This window comes from Puma concolor, chromosome C2, assembly GCF_028749965.1.
Source record: "Puma concolor isolate L17-30 chromosome C2, mPumCon1.1.hap2, whole genome shotgun sequence".
Lineage (NCBI taxonomy): Eukaryota > Metazoa > Chordata > Mammalia > Carnivora > Felidae > Puma > Puma concolor.
In genome coordinates, this window is record NC_141675.1 from 18960951 (window position 1) to 18985979 (window position 25029).

The 25029-nt window shown below is 39.2% G+C and overlaps 1 protein-coding gene and 1 long non-coding RNA gene across 6 annotated transcripts in view; one reads left to right on the plus strand and one right to left on the minus strand.

The window, feature by feature from the left end:
* Positions 1 to 25029, minus strand: part of UBE2E2 (ubiquitin conjugating enzyme E2 E2) — a 386977-nt gene that overhangs the window by 85495 nt on the left and 276453 nt on the right. For 3 of the 5 annotated variants that reach the window (XM_086676265.1, XM_086676261.1, XM_086676262.1), the window contains exon 4: positions 5110 to 5242. The exons of the other annotated variants lie outside the window; for them this stretch is intronic. In XM_086676265.1, coding sequence (XP_086532391.1) covers positions 5110 to 5242 — 133 coding nt within the window. The remainder of the gene's footprint in view (positions 1 to 5109; positions 5243 to 25029) is intronic. 5 annotated transcript variants of the gene reach the window in all.
* LOC147577125 (uncharacterized) overlaps positions 1 to 25029 on the plus strand; it is an 83670-nt gene that overhangs the window by 53792 nt on the left and 4849 nt on the right. The window contains exon 3 of the long non-coding RNA XR_015240543.1: positions 20662 to 20883. This is a non-coding gene — a long non-coding RNA (uncharacterized LOC147577125). The remainder of the gene's footprint in view (positions 1 to 20661; positions 20884 to 25029) is intronic.

A 25029-nucleotide genomic window follows, 5' to 3' on the forward strand; every position in this document is an offset into this window, starting at 1 on the left:
CAGAAAAAAAAATCAAACCTGAAAGGGCTACCTCTACGCATTTCTGCTGTAAAAACAAAGATCTGACCTGTTACCTAACATGACTAAGTTGGCACGTATTGTCATCAGAATCTCTGAGACACAATATGTCGCACACAGGGTGTCACAATATTTGCAAAGTGTTTTCAGTAGAAAAAGAGAATACAGAAATAAAACAATATAGAAATAAAACATACCCTATTATTTTGCTTCTGAATTTCTTAAGTATGCTTGTTAATTTTATTTGGTGTATAACTTCCAGGGAAAGATTTTCATATTATTCACAAAAAGAGAAAGAGCTGGACAACAGTATATGTGAAAACTTCCACATCTCCTAACTTTTCCTCTATTGGTCTGGCAAAGATTTAAAAAGACTAAGAATCCTCAGAGCTGAGCAGACTGAAGGGAAGAACTGTACTCTTCACTATGTTGATGGCCATGATGTAAACTGATACGATTTTTCTGGAGGGCAATTTGTCAGCCCTTAACAAAATTTTACAGATATAAACCTATCTACTCAGAAGTTCCATGTCAACCCATTTAGCCTCAGGAAATAATTATACAAGTATAGGAAATATGTAATTGTAAGGATATTCATCACATCAATGATTATAACAGAAATACTGGCAACAGCTTAAATGTCCAACAACAGGAAACTAAATTTGGTATATATATACAGTGGAATACCCTGTAGCCTCAATAATTCTAATGCAACTACATATTTATTGAGCAATATTAAGTGTTTGGTGAAAACAGAATATTAGGCAAAAAGTAATTCTAAAAGCAGGAGCAATAGGGCCCAATATTTATTTATATATTTGTGAGTATGCATACAACATATTTATATGCAGAGAACAAAAGTCTCAAAGGAGATATACAAAATGGCATGAATAATTAATTTTTGGGTTAGGATTATAGGTAATTAAAATTTTTTCCTTTTGCTTATTTTCAATTACTTTTTATTCTATAACAAATATGTAGACTTTGTAGAGTAAAGAACATTAAAATATTTACACACTGGACTTATAAAAAAGTGTAGGTTTTGAGCACAGGAGTAATTATCTATAATATGAATAGGAAAATGTAATCCCCAATAAGATAAAAAGCAATTTCTAGTTTACAAATAAATAGATACCTGAATTATAACACTGAAATATTATGTCTATACTGAAAAAAATACAGTATTAAAAAGCTTTGGGATATACCAGAAATTTATTATGCTTTTCTTTTGGCCATATTATTCTTAGATAGTTTCATTAAATGGATATTTTCCCATAGAAATAATATTATCATTGATGGCTAAATATTCAACTGAAGACTTGGCATCAGATACCGCAGATACAATTAACAAGGTTGTACAAACAAGAATGCTGTAGGTTTAGTAAGACAGCATAAACATATTGATTATACAAAATTAATGTAGTGAGAATCGTACTCGGATGCAGCATTTCCAAATGTAACTAGTACTTGACCTATTTAAAACCAGCATACTAAATTTAATGGACATTAAATACTCAATTAAAAATTGTTTTGCTTGCCTTATTAAAATTTAGATGGATTTTGGAAGAAATGATTGGAATGGCTTGTCTGATTTTGAAAAATCAGCTAGTTGAGTGTGGGATTTTCAAACTAAAGAAGTCCTACTCCCAAAAGTTCCTATGGCTTGAAGAGGCATCCAAATCACTCCACTGACACTTACATGATGTATTTGAGCACTGTAGTATTTATTTTTTCCCACATTTTAAGTGGTAGAGGTTTATTTATTGATATTTTTAAACTGAAAAACATGGCTAAATGGCTTATTATGTCAAAGTATTTATTTTGAGCATGAGGGCATTTAAAGTCCTCACCTAGGATTCCAAGTGTAAGATTTTGGGGAAAAGTCACCTCATGGATCCCATTACGCTATATTCTAATTTTATGGTATGGATATCTGACAACCATCAGGCAGCCAGTCAGATTTATTTGTGAACCTCTGGCCTCACTAACACTTCTCTCTGACACCTACTACTATCTGGGTTCATTCTTCAGAGTATTGGGAAATGGATCATTAATCAAACTATGTGGCTAAGGCTGATGAAAAAAGAACAAAGGGTGACGGCAACAGAGGAAAAGCACCAAGACAATGCCAAATGCAGACTACTTAGAATAACAGGAGACTAGAAAGGCATGGACATGGTACCTCAAAACTATTAAATAATAAAAGTGTTTGTTTTAGCTAACAGCTTTCAAGACACCCACAACCCCCACCAAAGAGCATATCTGTCTACAAAATCTGGTTTCTAAAACTGATAAATTAGGGGATGATAATTTGCTCTGAAAACCTTCCCACGGGTGCACATTTAAGTGTGCATTTAAATTGTGATTTGAGTTACCAAAGTTTGATTTTTCCTTTGTCCTAAGAGATTGTTTAATCAAATTCATTCAGTGGTGGAGCTTAATTTTTTTCTGGTAATATTCTGATAGGTAATAATTCAGCTTTTTAAAAAACAGAAATATTAGCAAATAGTTACTCCCAGGAAAGGGAAGCCCACTGTCTCAGAAGTCGAGCTATTCAAAAACAGACTGTACAGCTGTGGATCAGATATTCCCCATAAGAATTAACATCTACTTCCCTGTGACACCCTCCTGTTTCTATTTTTGTCCCATCCAGCCATCCAGAGTAAGGTCTAAACCCTAACCCACACCACAGTTCCTGAAACATTTGAGGACAGATACTACATTCCTCCTAGTCCTATTTTTACTGGTGAACATCTCCAGGTTAACAGCGGAAAGTACATCGTCTGTAAAGTCAGATTTCAGTAAATTCTTGGTTGTCTACCAGAAACCTCTCTAAGCCTCACCTAAGTTTCCTCATCTGTGAAAGGGAACATCTAACCCTTTGTGGGGTGTTTTAGAAAAGAAAGGAGTTGGCACGGCTGATGTCCACTGTAGTGTTTTACCCAACGAAGCAGCTCAGGAATGTGGATGACTCTTTCCCCAGCTTAATCTTGTTTATTCTTCTTAAAATGAAGAGCTTAGAAGTGAATGAAGCCCTCCAGATACAGCGCAACTGGTGCAGAGTTCTGGGGATTGAAGTCCCGAAAATGTCACCGTAAGGCTTCAGGAACCTTAAGTTCCCAAAGAATTTTAGTCAGCTAAAAGCCCACAAGTTTTATTTACATGAACATGAAGTAGGTCTCTCTTTCCTGTCTTGTATCATGATTTCCTTCTTTTTTTTAAAATTTTTTTTTTCAACGTTTATTTATTTTTGGGACAGAGAGAGACAGAGCATGAACGGGGGAGGGGCAGAGAGAGAGGGAGACACAGAATCGGAAACAGGCTCCAGGCTCTGAGCCATCAGCCCAGAGCCCGACGCGGGGCTCGAACTCACGGACCGCGAGATCGTGACCTGGCTGAAGTCGGACGCTTAACCGACTGCGCCACCCAGGCGCCCCTATGATTTCCTTCTAATTCTCACTGAAATACTACACATTTAGTCATGTTAAATTCCATCCTGTTAGTTTCAGGCCATTCTTGCAGTCCATCCAAGCCTTTTTGGAAACAATTATTTTATCTAACTTATCAGTTCCCTCTTCTAGCTTAAATCTACACATTTCTGTCATGCCGAACGTGGATAAGCCCACAGATTTTCTGAGATGCGTATTTCGGATGTAGAGAACAGCCTGCACCAGACTCACAAGCTGCACAACTCCCTGATCTGAACTTTTCCTCCTCTTCCCTGCTCTGTCCTTCCTCTACTGAACAGGCTGTCCGAGAAAGGTCCTCGCATCACTGGCAGTGTAGGAACTACTCCAGGTGATTTATGGGCTCGGTCCCAGTAGAATGAAAGACATAAGGTTCCCTTCCAGTAAAAGGAGAAAGTAAATATTAGACACACGACTGCTTCATTGCTGAAAACCAACCTAATGCAGGAATGAGTGGTCACCGGTGCCACCAGCTCTGTCAGCTTGGATAAAATGTATTGTGTGATGTAGAAAAGAACATGGGCTTTGGACTCCAACTTCCTGGGTTCAAATACGGACACCACTATTTGCATGCTGTGTAATACTGGGACAGTTACTTAGTTTCTCTGTGCCTTGGTTTCTTCTTTAGTAAAATTATACTTGTTACTTTTGCTTTGATATCCAAGCATCAGTGGAAAGGAAGGAAGGAAGAGAGGGAAAAAAGGGAGTAAAGGTAAGAGGGAGGGAGAGGAATTACAGAAATTCATGGTAAAGGCAGTTTTATTTTCACTTTTTAAAACTGTGCACTCCAACATACATCTCAAGTAAGTTTTATTTCCCTCTGCAATGAGGGGTTAAGTCAGGTCAAATAAGAATTCTTTTTTGGTGGCCAATGCACAGAGTCAGTATTTTTAGGGTCTTTTCCTTTTCAAAGTGGAGAATGAATTAAAACCCATCAAATCATCAAATGACTGACTTACAGACAGTAGAAAGGAATGTGAAGAATTCTTAAAGTGTATAGTTTTGTCTTATATAAGTGTAAATTTCCTATGTTCATTAATTAGTCATTTACATTAACCAACTATTACAAATACTTCTTTAATAAATTCTCTTGGCATCATTTTTCAGCCTTTGTGGGTCACACTTTCCATTCTAGCACATGTGTAGTTCATGTGAGCAGCTGAACTTTCAAAACTCCAAACTCCATAGCTGGAGTACCCTAAGTACCCTAAGACCTGAGTAGTGGGACTCCCTCTGCATTTAGTCTGGCTCCTGGGCTCGGTTCTGGCTCCAGCTTCAGGCTGTGTCTGGTTTTCTGGGTTCCAAGGCTGGCAAAGGCCCAATCTCACTCACCTAGTTCCACCCATTACATGCTGTTTTATGTTACATTACAACATAAACCACAGAAAGGAGACGCTGAGAAAGGATGAGAAAAATCAATGAAATATGAGTGAGGGGTTGGGGTAGGGATATAGCCTATAATTTTTCACATTCTGTTTCCTTTTAAATACAATTAGCCCTGGAAATCTGTCTGTGTTAACAGAATAGACATGCATTCCTAGATATGTATATTTAAGAATATGTATATGTGTATACATATACAACAGTACATATTGCTAAAAATGGATGAATACTTCATACTGACCTTAGGGGGTTTAAACGGATAGTCTGGTGAAAAGGTAATGTCAAGAAAGAACACCCCTCCTTCATAGACAGATCCTGGGGGTCCCAATATAGTTGACCTCCATTCATAAATGTTGTCTCCTTTGGGTCCAGCACTGAAATAAGACATACAAATGAAATGTGCTTAGAGATTATGTAAACCCTGAAATTAAAAAAAAATTCTATTTTGGTAACAATAAATTGAGCAATTGCAATAAAACACAACAAGTAGGATAATTCTATATGATGGTTCACTTGTCAGTATCATCAATATTCTATAAAGAAAAGATGTTGGTATTACTTAATAAAACAGAATCAGGAAGATTCTGTTTTGCCATCCACAATCCTGTACCTATTGAACAAAAGATTCCTAGGACCAAAGACCAGAGGTAGAAGCACAAATGTTTAATAAAGCATGACATTATTTGTGAGGTCTTAAAAAAGATGATTTGGTCATAGAGTGAAAGAGACAAATTTTTGAAGACAGAAGGGCCACTAGAGAAAATAAAGTCTAATAAAAAATAATCTAATCCGTCTGTTAACAACTGAGAATACAAATGAGGTTCATAGAGATCAGTAAATGTTCATCATCCATAAAATTCAGCTCAAGTATCATATCCCACGTGAATCTTCCTCTTTTCTCTTTTCCCGCCAAAGAATCTCTGCTCCCTTGGCCCTCATGTATCATGAATAGTGTGGCCTGTAGAAAACAAGATGTATTTCATTTTATAACAATGTTTTTAATTAAAAAATGTTTTAAAGTAAGTTCTAGGCCCAACGTGGGGCTTGAACTCACAACCCCGAGATCCAGAGTTGCATGCCCTACCAACTGAGCCAGACAGGCACCCCCATAAACTGTATTTTTAAAGTGTTTACTTTTTCTGCCACTCCCTAGAAGTTCCTTGAGGAATAGATTTTTGCCCCGTCTTAAGGCCTAGTAAGTACATTTTGTTTGATGATGATGCATTAATAGGAAAGCAAGTGAAGCCACATGGCGACTAGCGATAAACATCTGTCTCTGACTCTCAGAGAAACTCGCTGAGGAAACTAATGCCCACATGAGTCACAGGAATTGCAATCTCTCAGGTGAACAAAAGGACAAAATGAGATTATAATTCAGCTTTTCAGTGTTCTTTTTGCTACATCAAGCTAATACCTACATCTAATAGCCACAAATTCCCCTCATGTCCAGTAGCAAACCCTTTGGGGAGGATTTTATTGTCAACAAAGAGTTAGTTACTACTTTTTCTTATTTTGAAATTAGTTTAGATCTACAAAAACTTCATTGTTGAGCAGTGTAGCACAAAAGCATGCATCTTAATTAAGTTGGGATATGCACTGGAAATGCAAGGATAGTTTAATAATAGAAAATCATTAATGTAATTTACCTAAGATATTAAAGTTGGAAAAAAAAGGGATAATCTCAATGGGTGCAGGAAAAGCACTCAATAGGCTTTAATAATAGCCATTTATGACAAAGAAACTTTTTAGCAAAAGTGGAATAGACAGAAACTTCTTTAACCTGATAAAGAATATCTACCAAAAACCTCACAGCAACTAATATATTCAGTGGCAAAATACCAAAAGTATACCCTTTAAAAATTGAGGAACAAGATAAGGTCACCCACTACATATACTTCTAATCAATACTGTATTAGAGATCATATCCATCAAGGTATGGAAGACACAAGGAAGGAAAAAACAAAAGGTATGGATTGAGATGGAAAAAATAAAACTGTGAGCATCTGCAGTATTTATGTACACAAAAAAATCTATATAAAATTTATTAAACTTAATAAAAGAGTTTATAAAGTGGCTAGATATAAGATCAATATGAAAAGCCTACTGAATTTCAACACACTAACAACATTAGAAAATATATTTTTAAATATCTTGTAATAGTATTAGAAACACACACACAAAAAACCTATGAATAAGTTTCATAAAAATATGTAAGATTTTTTTGAAGAGAATTAAATAAATGGAGAGTTTATGAGTAGGGAGATCCAGCATCCTACAGATGTCAATTTTCCCCATATTGATCCAATGCAATTCCAATCAAAAGTGTAACAGTTATTTAAAAAATGAAACTTGATGGGGAGGCTCGGATGGTTAAGCATCCAACTCCTGATTTCGGCTGAGGTAATGATCTCATGGTTTGTGGGATTGAGCCCTGCATTGGGTTCTGAACTGATAATGAGGAGCCTGCTTGGGGTTCCCTCTCTCTCCCTCTCTCTCTCTCAAAATAAATAAAAATAAACTTATGAAAAAATTAAACTTGACAACTTAGTTCTAAGATGTGCTTGGAAGCTCAGAGAAAATCATCAAACTTTTCTGCACACTTACAGGAATCTGATATATGTCAGAAGTGATGGGGCTAAGCAAACAGTTTTTGTATATGACAAATAGAAAAACTGGATTTCTACTTCAATAAATATACAAACCCTGTTGTAGATGGATTAAGCACTTCAATGCAAAAGTCAGAAGTTTAAGAGGTTGCCTAAAGAGAATGGCAAGCCACAAACTAAGAAAAGACATTTGGATCATATAAAATTGATCAAATTCTAGTGTCCAGTATACGGATTCCTGTGAATCAAAAAGAAAAAGACTAGCAATAACTTAGAAAAGACATAAATAGGGGCGCCTGGGTGGCGCAGTTGGTTGAGCGTCCGACTTCAGCCAGGTCACGATCTCGCGGTCCGTGAGTTCGAGCCCCGCGTCGGGCTCTGGGCTGATGGCTCAGAGCCTGGAGCCTGTTTCCGATTCTGTGTCTCCCTCTCTCTCTGCCCCTCCCCCGTTCATGCTCTCTCTCTGTCCCAAAAATAAATAAACGTTGAAAAAAAATTAAAAAAAAAAAAAAAAAAGAAAAGACATAAATAGGCATTTCCAAAAAAGAGGAAACATGAATTGCCAATAATCATATGAAAAATATTCAATTTCATTAAATTATGGAAATGAAAACTTCAAATTACAGTTTAATATTATTTTACACTATATACAGGCAAAAATAAAAGCGTGACAAAATCAACTGTTGATGAGGATGTGGAAAAACAAGAACTCCTATACATTGTTGAAGAGTGCTCAATCACTTTGGATAAGAACGTGGACTTTAGGTTGAATCTATATACTCCTGTGTTACAACATTTCAATTGCATTCCTAGGTACATACCACAGAGAAATTTTTACACATGTGCACCAGAAGACATATACAAGAATGTTCATGGAAACACTATTTGTAATAGCAAAACTGGAAACAACACAGATGTCCATTGACAGAAAAAGGAATAAATTCATCCAAAGGAATACTACATAGAGTGAAAATACACTGATTAACATGGAAAATCTTAAAAATGTCAGATTGAATAAAAAAAGCAAGTCTAAAGAAATATATACAATATGATATAGCATTTTCATCAAGTTTAAAAATATATTGTTGAGGACACATACATATGTGGTGTGGCAAGAAAATGAAAGAGAACAAAGCTCCAAAGAGTAGTTTCTTGTGTAGAATCAGATGGTAGAGGAGAAGCATCTAGGAGCTGCAATGGTTCTGATGATGGTCTACTTTTCAGTATGTATGGTAGATTCAGGAGTTACCTGTTTCATTACTAGGTCTCATAATTTACTTACGTGTTAGATATGTTCTTAGATATGTACCAAGTTTTTGTATTAAGAACAAGTGTGCCAAAAAAGTCTATCAAAATCATACATGAAGAAAGTAAGATGCAGCATATGTGCAGTGTGATCCTATTATATAAACTAGAAGCATAAAACAGTATTTTATATATTGTTTGTGGACACACATATATGTCCACGTCTTTAAAGAAATGAACTAAAAAAGACAGACCTAAATTCATGAGAGTGGATGTGCAGGGAACAGGAGAGAGGTGTAGGGCGATTGATGGGATAGTTCTGAAAATGGGGAATGAAGAAGAGTTTAATCAAACAATTTTTTTTAATGTTTATTTTTGAGAGAGAGAGAGAGACATAGAGTCTGAGCAGGGGAGGGGCAGAGAAAGAGGGAGACACAGAATCTGAAGCAGACTGTGATTTGGTGTGTGAGCTGTCAGCACAGAGCCCGACGTGGGGCTCAAACTCATGAACCACGAAATGGTGATCTGAGCCGAAGTTGGACACTTAACTGACTGAGCGAACCACCCAGACTCCCTGAAGCAGAGTTCAATTTTGTCTCTAGTTTCGATCTCTCTTATTTAAAAAGGATGAAGTAAAAAGATAAAATCAGATCACAGTGTATTGCAAAGTACTGAAATATGTTGAGAAGCAGGGCACGCACCCCTGCCGCATCCTCTTTACCTACCTCTCCTGAAGCTGACAGTGAGGTACAGACAGAATGTACCGAGGCCAGATGACAATAAAGCTTTGGCAACAACAGCTCCTTGTTGCCAGACAAGCTCACTCATTCAGATGAATAATGCACATGGTTACGCCTTGAGCTATAATTAGACTCAATATGAATAGATAAGTTTATCAGAAGGAAGAACTTAAAAGTAGAGTAAATTATAGGTTTGTAGTTACAACATTACTTCAAGGAGGATGAAGAAATTTAGCTGAAAAAACACACACAGAACACAGCTATGAAACAATGTGCGTAGACATGTTTCCACAATACCAAGACGCAATTTTTCTGAGTCATTTGAGAAATTTTAAGATGATCTTCCAAGAATGGTCATCACAGTTAATTATATAATTTGGGCTGAGGAGGAACCAAATAGTGCCACCAAGGAAGGGACTCAGAAGCAGAAGTCAGGAGACGTCTCACAAAAGCAGCCGCTGTCTGTAAATAATTTACATTTAATTAGTGCACATTTTAGGTTTTATTTGGTTCTTAGTCAGAATACCAAATTTTATTGGTTCTTTGAAGTCAGTCAGCTGTCTGTGCAGTTATCAACAATGGATTAAATAACACAGCTAACATCATTCTCAGTTGGTTTATACCGTCCAAATGTGCCTTTTTAAAGAAAGTACTAGTAGTAATAAACTATATTGAACACAGGGTAGTGTTTCAAAATGCATCTAAGACTTCTATCACTTCTCGGATACATACAGATTAAGTTTTAGCAGGCTGGCCTCCTCTGTGATCTGAGAAGTGGCATTTGCGCACTCCCTCCAAGCCCAAAGCTTATAGTAATGGTTCCTGAATTATACAGCCCTCTGTCCCACTCCCATTTTGTGCTTGTTTTTTTGTTTTTGTTCTTTTAACTTTTATTTATTTTTGAGAGACACAGAAAGACAGAGTGTGAGCGGGGGAGGGGTGGAGAGAGGGAGACACAGAATCCGAAGCAGGCTCCAGGCTCTGAGCTGTGAGCCCAGAGCCTGATGCGGGGCTCAAACTCAGGAACCGTGAGATTATGACCTGAGCCGAAGTCAGACACTTAATTGACTGGGCCACCGAGGTGCCCGTTTGTTTGTTTGTTTTTTGAAATTTTTTAATGTTTGTTTTTGAGAGAGAGAGAGAGAGAGAGAGAGAGAGAGAAAGGCAGACAGAGTGTGAGCAGGGGAGGGGCAGAGAGAGAGAGAGAGAGGGAGACACAGAATCCAAAGCAGGCTCTAGGATCTGAGCTGTCAGCAGAGAGCCTGACGATGGTAGGGCGGGGGGGAGGAGGGGGGGTTCAGATCATGACCTGAGCTGAAATTTGGACACCTAACGGACTGAACCACCCAGGCGCCCATTTTTTGCTTTTTGAGAGAGAGAGAGCATACGCAGGTGTGCACGCGTGGGGCAGGGGCAGAGGGAGAGAGAATCTTAAACAGGCTCCATGCTCACTGTGGAGCCTGACACGGGTTCAAGCCCATGGCCGTGAGATCATGACCTGAGCCAAAATCAAGAGCTGGATGCTTAACCTACTAAGCCACCCAGGTGCCCCAACCCACTCCCATTTTGATATGCCCCAGCTGAGAAACCCTGGGATAAACGTCCAGAAGTGTGTCATACAATATGGTAGCCACGTAGCTATTGAGCATTTGAAATGCAGCTAGTTTAAATTCAGATACGCTATAAACTATAAAATACATTCCAAATTTCAATGACAATGTAAAGGAAGGTAAAATACATCATTACTTTTTTGTTAATGACTTGTGGACATGATAATATTTGAGATACACTGGGCTAAAAATATATTAAAATTAACTTTACCTATTTTTATTTTTTTAATGTGGTTACTAGAATATTTAAAATTACATAAGTGGCTCATATTATATTTCTATTTGGCAACAGTGTTCTAGAGCAGCGCTAATAAAACTTTGTGTGATAATGAAATATTTTTGTGCTTATTCTTATCCACCATCGTAATCACTAGCCTCACATGGCCATTAGGCACTTGATATGGATCTAGTGAGAACGAGGAAGTGGATTTTCAATTTCACTTGATTATAATGAATTTAAATCTAGCCCATGTAGCTGGTGGTTGTATATATACTGGACAGTACAGACTTAGAAACTCCAGTAGTCCCTACTGGCCAAATTGTTTTTTTAATATGTCAGAATGACTTGGATTTACATAAAACAGAAGAAAGGACTTTTACATACTTGGATCAAAAAAGTGAGAAGCAGAAGCTGCAGACCGTTTTATACTTTTAGCGATCGTTTCTTCCTTAAGTTGATCAAATAAAAGCTGGTGTCAGAGGACATATGCACTACAGAGTGATGGTGAAGAACATGAATGGGCCTGAGTCAGACTTGCTTGTTGGAATTCCACTCCTACCTGTATACGCCCTGGGTAAATATGTACTCTCCTTATATACTCTTTCTATCTGTCTGTTTCCTCATCTGCAAAATGGGGCAATACAGCACTAACTTTGTGGGACAACTGTGAAGTTTTATCAGAGATGTACTCCCGGAGCTTGGAAAATGGGGCCTGTAAAAGCCCAAATAATAAGCCTCCAAATGATAGCTGCTATTCTAGTCGTTATGCTCTGTGCATGACACAGAAATTCACCAACACACTCAAAAGATTAACTGCCTGATTTTATAAGAAGGGTTTCAACATCCCAGGACTAGAAAACAGGCTGCCAAGACTCACCACCATGACCCTGCAACCTAATCTTAGGATACGTATTCCAATAGGGCAGAACTTTGGAAACCATCAGAAATCCAAGCTGCCACTTCCAGGAAATCCAATTTTCCACCGAACGGAACGTTTATTTAACATCATGATTTTTAGGTATGAGGTTATTTGCAATGTTTTCCCTCCCACTTGCAGTATTTGTAATGATTACTACCCTTAACTTTGTTTTCAGATTTTATTTTTTTAAAGAAAAAAGATAAACACAGCTAACAGAATTATATTTCAAAATAAAATGCAATTAGACAAATCTACTAAAATGCAAGTATCAGTTAGCAAAGTACAAATTAGTTGAATAACCAAAGTTGCCACGTGGACAACTTCTGTCAGAGGATCAACATTGTAAACTGTTCAGCTTTCTGTGCTGCTGCCTACAGAGGATGAGCCCTTCTGTACATGCGAAATACAACACATCTACAATAAAAATGCTGAAAAGGACTAAGCGCTGTCTTTATTTAAGATCATAAGTTGTTTTAAATACATCTGAATGTTTTCAATGTGCTGTGCCCCAGCTGTGACTCTAAGACCAAGAAATTTTGGCTGTGTCTGCTGCCTTTTCATTTAACACTGACTCTGAGATAGAGAAAGAGTAAGGAAGCCCAGGCAACGTAGGAATTCTGGCTCCATGGGACAAGGAACTTGCCTTTGTAGAGAATCTCTGATATGCCCACACAAACCTGAAGTTGATGGGGATTGAATGGGGAAGAGGAGACAGCACAAGGGATTTCTCAAGAGCTCTGGAAATCTCTTATATGTCAGATTCCACATAGACGAATTCATCCCTTCCAGTGGCGAGCACACTGTTCACAGGCAAATGACCTGCTGCCCATACGTCCAAAGTCCCTCTAAGAGTAAACAGCTGTAGGAATACTGAGCTGCCTGTTTAAAACACAGTAACACACGTTTCTTTAATGTCAAACTGGAAGGAAAGAATAGGCCTATCCCTTAGAAAATATGAAAGCAAGGCTCAGACGAGTTACAGATAAAGGAAGGTAGGAAAGGCAGCTGAAGAGGGGAAATACCATCAAACTGTATAAATGATATGAATGAATGAAAAGAGAAAAAACATGTAGGAGTGGGGGATTTAAGGGGGAAATGTTTTCACTCTGTTCTCAAGGCCATGAGCTGACCTATTTGTTGCTAAATCCAACAGTGCCTTTTGTTTTCATTTTGCTAAAACTGTAGCTTCTACTCCCTGATTCCTAAAAAGCTCTCTTCCCCAGGTATCTCTCCAAGAGACATTCTCTGCTTTAGTGTACTTCTCCAATTCTTTTGTCCTCTCCAAAGACATCTCTTCAGTGTCTGCTTCCTGAGGGGTTCTACTCTCAGTTTCCTTGTTTTTTCATCTTCCTTCTAGGTATCTCGTCATCAAACGCTGATGGAACCTCTAATCTGGGGAGGAACCCAAGAGTCACCCTTGATTGTGCTTCCTCTTTCTCTTCTCTAAATTACCCAAAGCCTGTACAATCTATGTAATCTGTCTACTGGTTGCATCAGCTCTTACTTACATGATGGCACCAGCATCCTGTTTCCCTGCCTCCAATCTTGCTTTCCTCCAATCCATCCGTCAAACTGCTGCTGATAGGGCAATTTCCAGAAAATCCTTTAAATGGGATCCTCTGCTTGCCTGCTTTCTCTGGCTTCTTAATATTTTCAAGATCAAACCCAAATTGTCTTTCAAAAATACCCGGCTCCAGCTGACCTTTCTGGCCTCATCTCTTTGCCACTCCCTTTTCCTCCAGCTCCATTCTCCGGTCATATTGGACTTAGTTATAAAACCTTCAAGACAGCTGGGCTTTTTTTTTTGCCTCCTGGATTCAGATAAGATGCTCTGTAGGTCTGACCATTCTATTCGTCCCATAGGCCTCAACTTAGCTACATTCTCCTCAGTGACATCTTCCTTCCCCTCAAAGGCTAAGTACTCTTTTGGAAGTGGTAACATTCTATGCAAAAACAGCATTATAAAAAGTTATTTTGGGGAGCTTTAATACTGGGGAAAGAAGAAATATTTAGCAACAGCATTATCTGGGTCAAAGGAAAAAAAAAGAACTCATTCTGATAGTGAAAAACATCCCCTATGGCTAAAAGGGTGTTGAGAAAACAGGCCAGGATTGTAGCTCCTGAGAACACAGATGAAGAATGGTATTTCATCAACTCCTGAGGTTTCCTATATTTGTTTATAAATGTTTTTTTGAATACCTGTAACACCAAAGCCCACCACAACATCTTAGGAAGTTACAATATAATAATGGTGGCAGAAAAGATCCGTTTCGTTCACTAGGCTTGAATGGTTGATATTTTCTCCTTCATACATTTTCTTTCTAGTTCTCAGTGGTCTGGTCCTTATTCATGAAGTATTTCAAGAAAAAGAATTATTTTATACTTTCTGTCAATGAGTGCTTAATAAATGTGAGGATCTCTGTCCTCAATCACACTTCCCAGATTTGAAATGTGAAGAATAAGAAAAAAATGACTTCACTTGACTGTAGATATCTTTTATCAAATCTTACCTTAAAGTCACTACCGTCATCTATTTGTATCCTTTGTTAACGGGTCAACAACTCAGTAGAAAGGAAGAAACTAGAGAAAAAGAGGTTTTTAAATGAAACAATAACTACTACTTAATAATCACAATACTTCCTTTTCCCAGGGAAGGTAGTAGCTAAGTAAGTTAGTATGCTTAGTGAGTAAAACTAGCCTTCTGAAAGTTACTGAAGAAGGCAGACTCTGAGGTCATGACACCTTAGACTTCTTCTTTCCGTGTTACGCGTATGTGTGTGTTTGTGTATATTTAAATGTTCCCAATGTGTGATATATTGCAAGGAGTATACAACTTTGCAAAAGACTTAAAATTTTAAGACGTAACTGTACAAAATAATGAATACGGAGAAACAGAGAAATTGGGAAACAGGAAGGAAGACCATGGGGAAAAACTGCATATTGTTCCTTTTCCTCCTAAGCTGCATTTTGATAAGACACATTATCTTTGTAAGGACAAAGATAAGTCACAGCCAAAAAGAACCAAATCTTATTTTGTATATGTGGGTTGTTAGAAATAAGGTTACAATTATAAAGACTTGGGAGACCATCTAGTTCAGCTTTTTCAAAACACAGAAGAAGCAGAAGCATTAGAACAGGACTAGAATTCTACTGAATTAGACAATCAGGCATAAAATCAACAAGAATTACTTAAAATACTGAATTATATAATCCTTTAGTTAGTTGAAAGACTCTAGAAATAAGTTAATTGAGTTATCTGCAGATTTTTTTCTCTTCCTTTTCTTTTTTTTTTTTTTTAAATTTTTTTTTTTCAACGTTTATTTATTTTTGGGACAGAGAGAGACAGAGCATGAACGGGGGAGGAGCAGAGAGAGAGGGAGACACAGAATCGGAAACAGGCTCCAGGCTCTGAGCCATCAGCCCAGAGCCTGATGCGGGGCTCGAACTCATGGACCGCGAGATCGTGACCTGGCTGAAGTCGGACGCTTAACCGACTGCGCCACCCAGGCGCCCCTCTCTTCCTTTTCAACACACCCTCTTCCCCATAGAAAAAATTACGGACTTCAGTAGCAATTCTTAGCATGCATTTGCAAGGGTGAGAACCTGAAAAATGAAAAAGCTCTCACTGAAAATCTCTTCTATCCAAAGCCTTCATTTAAAAATTTTTTTTAAATGTTTATTTATTTTTGAGAGAGAGACAGAGCACAAGTGGGGGACGGGCAGAGAGAGACAGGGAGACACAGAATCTGAAGCATGCCCCAGGTTCTGAGCTATCAGCACAGAGGAGGACACGGGGCTCAAACTCATGAGCTGTGAGATCATGACCTGAGCCGAAGGTGGATGCTCAACCAACTAAGCCACTCAGGCACCCCCAAAGCTTTCATTTTAAAAGTGATATAATTAAGGGGCACCTGGGTGGCTCAGTCAGTTAAGCATCTGACTTCAGCTCAGATCTCACAATTCGTAGGATCAAGCCCGGCATCGGGCTCTGCACTGACAGCTTGGAGCCTGGAGCAGGCTTCGGATTCTGTGTCTCCCTCTTCCCCGCTCGCGCTCTGTGTCTGTCTCTCAAAAATAAATAAACATTAAAAAAAAAGTCTTAAAAAAAAGTGATATAATTAAGGTTCTGCAAAGTGAAATGCTTTGCTCAAGACCACACACACAGCAGAAAACCAGAGTGCTCTGATCCTAAGGAGAGGCTCTTACCATTTCACAACTGCTATCAATTTAGATATGAAGACTCAACTGCAGAAACTATATAGTTACCATTATGATGGACTGCCCTGTGTAAGAGAAGAGACCAGAGATCAAGACTAACACCTGGGTTTCCTTTCACCTTTTTATCCTGGGCATGTTTCAAGGACTAGATTCAGGTTTGGTAAAAAGCCATTTTTATTTTAGCTACCAAGTTCTTCTTTTTTTCAGCTTTTTAAACTAGAAATACTGATTTTATGCTACTCTCTTCATTTCTTCAGCAAACGGATGACTTCTTGCAACACTGCTTTCACTGCCCACCTCCCAACTTGACTCTGTGCCTTTTCTCCATTCTATATTGAGAGATGAAAGTGCTCAAGGTACTCAAGACTTCCAGAACTAGCCTCTCTTACCTGTACTGTAAGAGCCATTTCGGCATGTGAGTTAGCCAATGTAGCAGGTCATGTTTCTTTATTATTTAAAATGTTCCCCCACACATGTGTTAGACAGGAAGGCTATAGAACTTTAACGTGCCTACTGATCTTATCTGAAGGTTAAATAAGCTTTTGACAAAAGTGCAAGCCTCTGATGCCCCTACATAGTTTGAGGAAGTCAAATCCTTCTTTTTTTTTCAGTTCTCAAAAAAGTTACCACTCACAGACAACAGAATATAAGCTTTCCTGGTATCATTCCAAATGTAGCTTTGTTGTTTTCTAACATGTTTTTTATTTTGTTTTTAATGTTTATTTATTTTTGAGAGAGAGAGAGAGAGAGAGAGAGAGAGAGAGAGAGAGACAGACATAGTGTGAGTGGGGGAGGGGCAGAGGGAGAGGGAGACACAGAATGTGAAGCAGGTTCCAGGCTCTGAGCTGTCAGCACAGAGCCCAAAGCAGGGCTTGAATTCATGAGCTGTGAGATGATGACCTGAGCTGAAGTCAGACGCTTAACCGACTGAGCCACCAGGCTTGAATTCTTAAACTGTGTCGGACGCTTAACCAACTGCGCCACCCAGGAGCCCTGTGGAGCCCCTGTTTTCTAACATTTATAATACAGTATTGAAGTAAAAATTCCATTTGAAAGTTGAGATGGGGCAGGGGCATCTGGATGGCTCAGCCAGTTAAGTGTCCAACTCTTGATTTTGAGTCAGGTCATGAGAGCTCATGGTTCATGAGTTCAAGCCAGGCATCATGCTCTGTGCTGACAGCACGGGGCCTGCTTGGGATTCTCTGTCTCCCTCTTTCTGCACCCTCCTCGTGCTCTCCCTCTCTTTCTCTCTCTAAAAAAAAACATTAAAAAAAAGGAAGTTGAGATGTGGCAGATCTTAGGGACAGACAGTGAGCTATTTTATAAAGGTTTATTTATTTGTATACAAAGTTATTATCAAGGCAATTTCTTTCCCAAGTGGATTAAATACCTCCAATATACTCAATACACTTTCTACTGGCTGGGAACATCTTTGGTTCTTGGACAGGAAAATGGTAAACAACAATTTCTTCATACAGCTATCTAATTTCTTCCAGAAAAGGCTGGCTGTGGTATCCTACAACCTGCATTTTTCTTTGTATTCCTGACATCGCTCTGTGGCTCCAAGACCCACCAACAGGGTTCTCTTTCAATATGTCAAATAGAAGGCCAATGGCAAAAGTAAACTGCACACACAGATATACAATAAATGTTGAAAAATAATACACAAGCATCTTAAGTAAAACACTAGTCTACTGGTATAGTTGCAGATCAAGACAACCAGGGGTCTGAATCCTGGTTCTGCCATCAAATATGTGAATTACAGCAAGTTATGTAATCTCCTATTGTCTCAGTTCCCTCATTTTTGAAAGAGTGGCTCCCCTCATAGAACTGATGTGAACATTAGATGAGTTAATATATGTAAACAGCTTAGAATAGTGTCTGGCCCATAATAAGGGTTATGTAAATTTATGCCATTGATATTATCAGCCATAGTCCAAATGAGGGACTAGTCATCAGGCAAATCAGGGTCCTGAAGCTCACCTCATCCTTTACTCCTGGACCCAAGACATGGAAATAGGAAGGGTTTCTCTTTAGGGGGTCTGACTTCCCTTTTCTGTACTTGGTGTATGACACCTTGTATGCTAATATCTCTCTCTGTCCACCATACTTCTTCCCGTTAAATACTGAGCTCATGACAGAAAGTGACAAGCGGACGGCTTAGTCCCATCTTTTCTGGTTTATAATTCAGTAAAGAATAGCTTCAGTTTCTCATGTTCCATCCTGTAACAACATGTGAGACTCTACCAAGCCAGAATGCTGTAGAAGAGTGGCTTTGATACTCATTTTCTCAGCTCCACGATACACACACATTACCACTCCGACAACAACAAAATACCAATGCATAGAGAGATACACTTTTTCCCCAAGGTCAGGAGAAGAAAGGCTAAATGTCAGCCTTGTAGATGGAGGTGTCAGGTGGCTAAAATAGACTCTATTGTAAATAATAATCCTGTGTTAAAAGACATTGACTGTCAACAAAAGATGGCATTTAGCAGACTTAATTCAAAGTTTTCCTGTGATTACACTTCAGGAGATCAAGGTCTCCACAAGACCAAAATACTGGCTATTGGGTGCTGAGACTTATTTTCAAGTTTCCTACCTTTTTTCCTCAGTGCCTATTATGTGTAGAGCATTGTGTTATGATCTGAGCAAGATTTAAAAGAAACAAAAACAAACAAACCGAACAGTCCTGATCCCTAATGGGCTTCCTAACTGGGCAACATGGGAGAAGGAAGATGTATGTGTTCCATGGGACTCAACATTAAGATGATACGGGAGCCCCGCAAAAAGAATGATTTGATTTTCAGCATTTCCAGGTGGGTGGGCTTTCCTACACCACAGCACTCCCAGGTCTTGTGTCAGCAGTGATCCGAGAAGAAACATCAGACTCTCTCAGCCAGGGTAAGCATGTGGTTTGAACATATCCCACAGGTGGTTCTGACATAAACCACACCTTTTCTAGGAAAAGACTTCATTAAAAAAAGGTGGCAACTAAACTGGCTTGGAAAGATGAAGAAGATTTCAACAGGTACAGGAAGATGGGGCATAACAGGTTAAATAAAGGCACTGTGTAGAAATAAAGCAGGGAGGAGGAAAGTGAGTTCTCTGTTGGGAGAACAGCAAATATGCCAGCTGGCTGAGGTTAGATAACGCAGGGCTTCAAATGCCATGATAGGAATTGGAAATGTATTCTGGAGACCTGTGGTTTTCAAATTTGTTGCTTCCAGGAGCAGCGGCACTCCAATGAGGTCTTTTGGGATCACTAATCTCTCTGCTCCCTCCCTACCTGAGATTCAATTACAGAAACTGCACTTCTGTCTACACACACACACACAGACACACACACGCATAGATTCAGCACATGATTTCTTTGAATAAAGGGAGGCCAGTGCTGAACTGCTTCTGGAAAAGAAAGAAAGAAAGAAAGAAAGAAAGAAAGAAAGAAAGAAAGAAAGAGAAAGAGAGAAAGAAAGAATAGAAAAGAAGAAAGAAAAGAAGAAAGAAAAGAAAAGAAAAAGAGAGAAAGAAAGAAAAAAGGAAGGAAGGAGGAAGGAAGAAAGAAAAGAAGAAAGAAAAGAAAAAGAAAAAGAAAAAGAAAAAGAAAAAGAAAAAGAAAAGAAAGAAAGAAAGAAAGAAAGAAAGAAAGAAAGAAAGAAAGGAAAGCCCAGGTCCCATCCCAGACTATTTCAATCAGAATTTAATGAGCACCTAGGGCTGAGAACTGCTATCAGACTATGGAGTCACTGAGGGCCTCAAAGTGTGGTCCAGAGAACAACAGTATTATGCAAACCTATTGAATCAGAATTTAAAAAGATCTCTGGATGACTGATAGGTATATTAAAGGCTGAGAGGCGCTGAAGGAAGGTTCCATGTGATAGAATTTACTGATCATCTTCTATATGTCAGACATGATGCCAGGTACTTTTTGTACTTCTGCGAGCCTTGGTTTCCTTATCTTACCTGTAAAAGGAAACTTTACATTGTGTGGGCTTTATTAAGAATTAGATAAAAAGTTTCAAGTACAGTGCTTGGCAAAGAATGTTTTAAAAATGGCAACTGTTACCATTAATACATATTCCTTCAAATGACTGCCTTTGTACAAAATTACTGTTATCTGAAACTGAGGCTCAAAGAAGTTCAATGGCTGGGCAAAAATTACACTGTAAATGGTGGAACTGAGCTTCAAAACCTAGGAACGTGTCATTCAAAAGCTCATCTTCCTTCCCATACAGCTCTCTGGCATCAAGGCTTAGTGTAGACTGGAAGCGACACAAACAGAAGACAAGGCGGCCCTGATGAACTAAGAGGTGCTGGCATCAGCGCCCACATTTTTGCGTCAGAGATGAGAAATGGCCAAAATTACAGCAAGTACCAACAAAAGGCAGATGTGAGTTATGTGGATCCCAACATCATGGAAACATTCAGCAACTTAGCTAATATTTGTATAGCATTTGGTTAGTATTTAACAATATTTATTTATTTATTTATTTATTTAATTTTTTTTTGTTTGTTTTTTATTTTTTCAATATATGAAATTTATTGTCAAATTGGTTTCCATACAACACCCAGTGCTCATCCCAAAAGGTGCCCTCCTCAATACCCATCACCCACCCTCCCCTCCCTCCCACCCCCCATCAACCCTCAGTTTGTTCTCAGTTTTTTTTCAACGTTTTATTTATTTATTTATTTATTTTTGGGACAGAGAGAGACAGAGCATGAACGGGGGAGGGGCAGAGAGAGAGGGAGACACAGAATCGGAAGCAGGCTCCAGGCTCCGAGCCATCAGCCCAGAGCCTGATGCGGGGCTCGAACTCACGGACCGCGAGATCGTGACCTGGCTGATGTCGGACGCTTAACCGACTGCGCCACCCAGGCGCCCCTGTTCTCAGTTTTTAAGAGTCTCTTATGCTTTGGCTCTCTCCCACTCTAACCTCTTTTTTTTTCCTTCCCCTCCCCCATGGGTTTCTGTTAAGTTTCTCAGGATCCACATAGGAGTGAAAACATATGGTATCTGTCTTTCTCTGGATGACTTATTTCACTTAGCATAACACTCTCCAGTTCCATCCACGTTGCTACAAAAGGCCATATTTCGTTCTTTCTCATTGCCAAGTAGTATTCCATTGTGTATATAAACCACAATTTCTTTATCCATTCATCAGTTGATGGACATTTAGGCTCTTTCCGTAATTTGGCTATTGTTGAGAGTGCTGCTATAAACATTGGGGTACAAGTGACCCTATGCATCAGTACTCCTGTATCCCTTGGGTAAATTCCTAGCAGTGCTACTCCTGGGTCATAGGGTAGATCTATTTTTAATTTTTTGAGGAACCGCCACACTGTTTTCCAGAGTGGCTGCACCAGTTGGCATTCCCACCAACAGTGCAAGAGGGTTCCCGTTTCTCCACAACCTCTCCAGCATCTATAGTCTCCTGATTTGTTCATTTTGGCCACTCTGACTGGCGTGAGGTGATATCTGAGTGTGCTTTTGATTTGTATTTCCCTGATGAGGACCGACGTTGAGCATCTTTTCATGTGCCTGTTGGCCATCCGGATGTCTTCTTTAGAGAAGTGTCTATTCATGTTTTCTGCCCATTTCTTCACTGGGTTATTTGTTTTTTGGGTGTAGAGTTTGGTGAGCTCTTTACAGATTTTGTATACTAGCCCTTTGTCCGATATGTCATTTGCAAATTATCTTTTCCCATTCCATTGGTTGCCTTTTAGTTTTGTTGGTTGTTTCCTTTGCTGTGCAGAAGCTTTTTACCTTCATAAGGTCCCAGTAATTCATTTTTGCTTTTAATTCCCTTGCCTTTGGGGATGTGTCGAGGAAGAGATTGCCACGGCTGAGGTCAGAGAGGTCTTTTCCTGCTTTCTCCTCTAGGGTTTTGATGGTTTGCGGTCTCACATTCAGGTCCTTTATCCATTTTGAGTTTATTTTTGTGAATGGTGTGAGAAAGTGGTCTAGTTTCAACCTTCTGCATGTTGCTGTCCAGTTCTCCCAGCACCATTTGTTAAAGAGACTGTCTTTTTTCCATTGGATGTTCTTTCCTGCTTTGTCAAAGATGAGTTGGCCATACGTTTGTGGGTCTAGTTCTGGGGTTTCTATTCTATTCCATTGGTCTATGTGTCTGTTTTTGTGCCAATACCATGCTGTCTTGATGATGACAGCTTTGTAGTAGAGGCTAAAGTCTGGGATTGTGATGCCTCCCGCTTTGGTCTTCTTCTTCAAAATTACTTTGGCTATTCGGGGCCTTTTGTGGTTCCATATGAATTTTAGGATTGCTTGTTCTAGTTTTGAGAAGAATGCTGGTGCAGTTTTGATTGGGATTGCATTGAATGTGTAGATAGCTTTGGGTAGTATTGACAATTATTTAACAATATTTAGTCTCTAGATAGGTTTATAGAGTTCACAAACAACTTTTGTATGTATCATAGTCTTTAACCTTCACCACAACTAGGTAAAATGGGATTATTATTCTAAAATGAAATCACTCCATTTTTTTTCTCCTTTTTAAGGGCCTTTATTTAATAGCACAAACCTGGATTTCTTAACACCTTATAGAGGCTTTCATGTCAGGCCTTGTGTTTAAGAAAAATCCAGATTCTCAATGACATGCACAGAGTTCATCTCCTACCCTTCTTTCTTCCTTCAGCCCATGGGCGAAGGTCAGAAATAGATGGGTTTTTGGTCAAAGGAAACATGACCAGGGCAGGTAGCACAGGTCTGGCGATCTTGTTTGCTCCAGTGAAGGAATGAAAGGTACCTGACTGAACTCTGGGGATTCTTGGCAGAAGTGGTGCCCCAGCTGGAGGCGAGTTTTTTTTTTAATTTTTTAAAATGTTTTTTAAATTTATTTTTGAGACAGGGAGAGACAGAGCATGAACAGGGGAGGGTCAGAGAGAGGGAGACACAGAATCTGAAACAGGCTCCAGCCTCTGAGCTGTCAGCACAGAGCCCGACGCAGGGCTCGAACTCACGGACTGTGAGATCATGACCTGAGCCAGAGTCAGACGCCCAACCGACTGAGCCACCCAGGCGCCCCTGAATATTTGACTTTAAAATAGAGTCATCTACCCAATTGAATACTACCAGACATTCCAATCACTAAAATTATTGCTCTGATCCAGAACCTCCAGCTATCTTTTGATTTCAATTTAGCTTCTCAGTAGGCATGCCTACAGGGAGAGAATGTACTTCTCAAAGGACATGAATGTCCAGGCCCCTGGGCACTGATAGTCCTCATCACAAATATAACCATCACTCTTTTTCTTAAAAAAAAAAATTTTTTTTTAATGTTTATTTATTTTTGAGACAGAGACAAAGCATGAACGGGGGAGGGTCAGAGAGAGGGAGACACAGAATCCGAAACAGGCTCCAGGCTCTGAGCCGTCAGCACAGAGCCCGACGCGGGGCTCGAACTCACAGACCGTGAGATCATGACCTGAGCCGGAGTCGGCCGCTTAACCGACTGAGCCACCCATGCGCCCCTGGAGGTGAGTTTTTAAGAGACCAGTCCCACAAACACCTTAGGGGAGAAGAGAGAATGAGCAACCAAACAGAAGACTAAGACGTTGCTTCCTGGCTTTTGGTGTATTCATAAAATCTGAGTTATGTCCCCTACCTTGCACATCATTTGTGCCAATATTTCTATGAGGCATCCTTAGGAGTCTACAAAATTCCTGACTCCATAGCTATAAAGAATACACGTTTTAAAAAGGGAAGTGCGTTTTGCAGGGATGGAGCTATGACGGCACTTTCCTACCGCCTAGTTGACCAGGCACAGCCCATTACGCCCTTGCTTTCATCGGAGATTTTGTAGTCTGCCCTTGTAAAACATTTATAGAAGTGACTGCCAGCACTCAACTTAGTGATTTAATATTATACAAAGTTCATTAGTCATGGTATCTACATCAATTCTCTACAGACGCTATTATTACCTCTCAGGGTTCAGCCATTGCGTTCTCTCTTTGTAAGCAAAACAAACACAGATTTTATTGAAGATTTGCAATTTAAGAACCACCAATTTGTAGCATCCCTTAATAACTCCTGTCAATGTAGGCCGTCTTTGAAGGATTCAGTGGTTTTTGCTTTTGGCAGTGCTACAGTGGTGGAAATAACTTACGCTGCCCGTGCCCATCATACAGTGTCTGCTAACACGCAGGGTTGCTGGCTGCCAAGCAGATTTAATTTACCCACTTCTCAGCTTGCATTAACCTTTGAATAATAAAGCACAGCTGAGGCTGCTGTAAGAAACAAACCGAGGAATGAATAATTAAAAGCACCTTCTCAGCCTTGGAAAGACCAATCCCTAACCATTAGGGGAAATTTAATTGTGACTGAACCAAGCATTAAAGAGGCTAATTGTATTCTTTATAAACTGAAACAAATGCTAAGGACATAGTGTGACTACAATATCTGTAGTATATGAAAAGCAAAGCTCTGAAAGCGCCCCATAATCAGTTCAGATGAAAAAAAGGGAGAGGAGACAGATTCTAAAGAAAAACAATTACTTCTAAAGATGGGCACTCTTGCTGTCTACACGCAGACCAAATTGCTACTACTTATAAGAAGCTATTATTCACGTAACACAGGTGGACTGGCT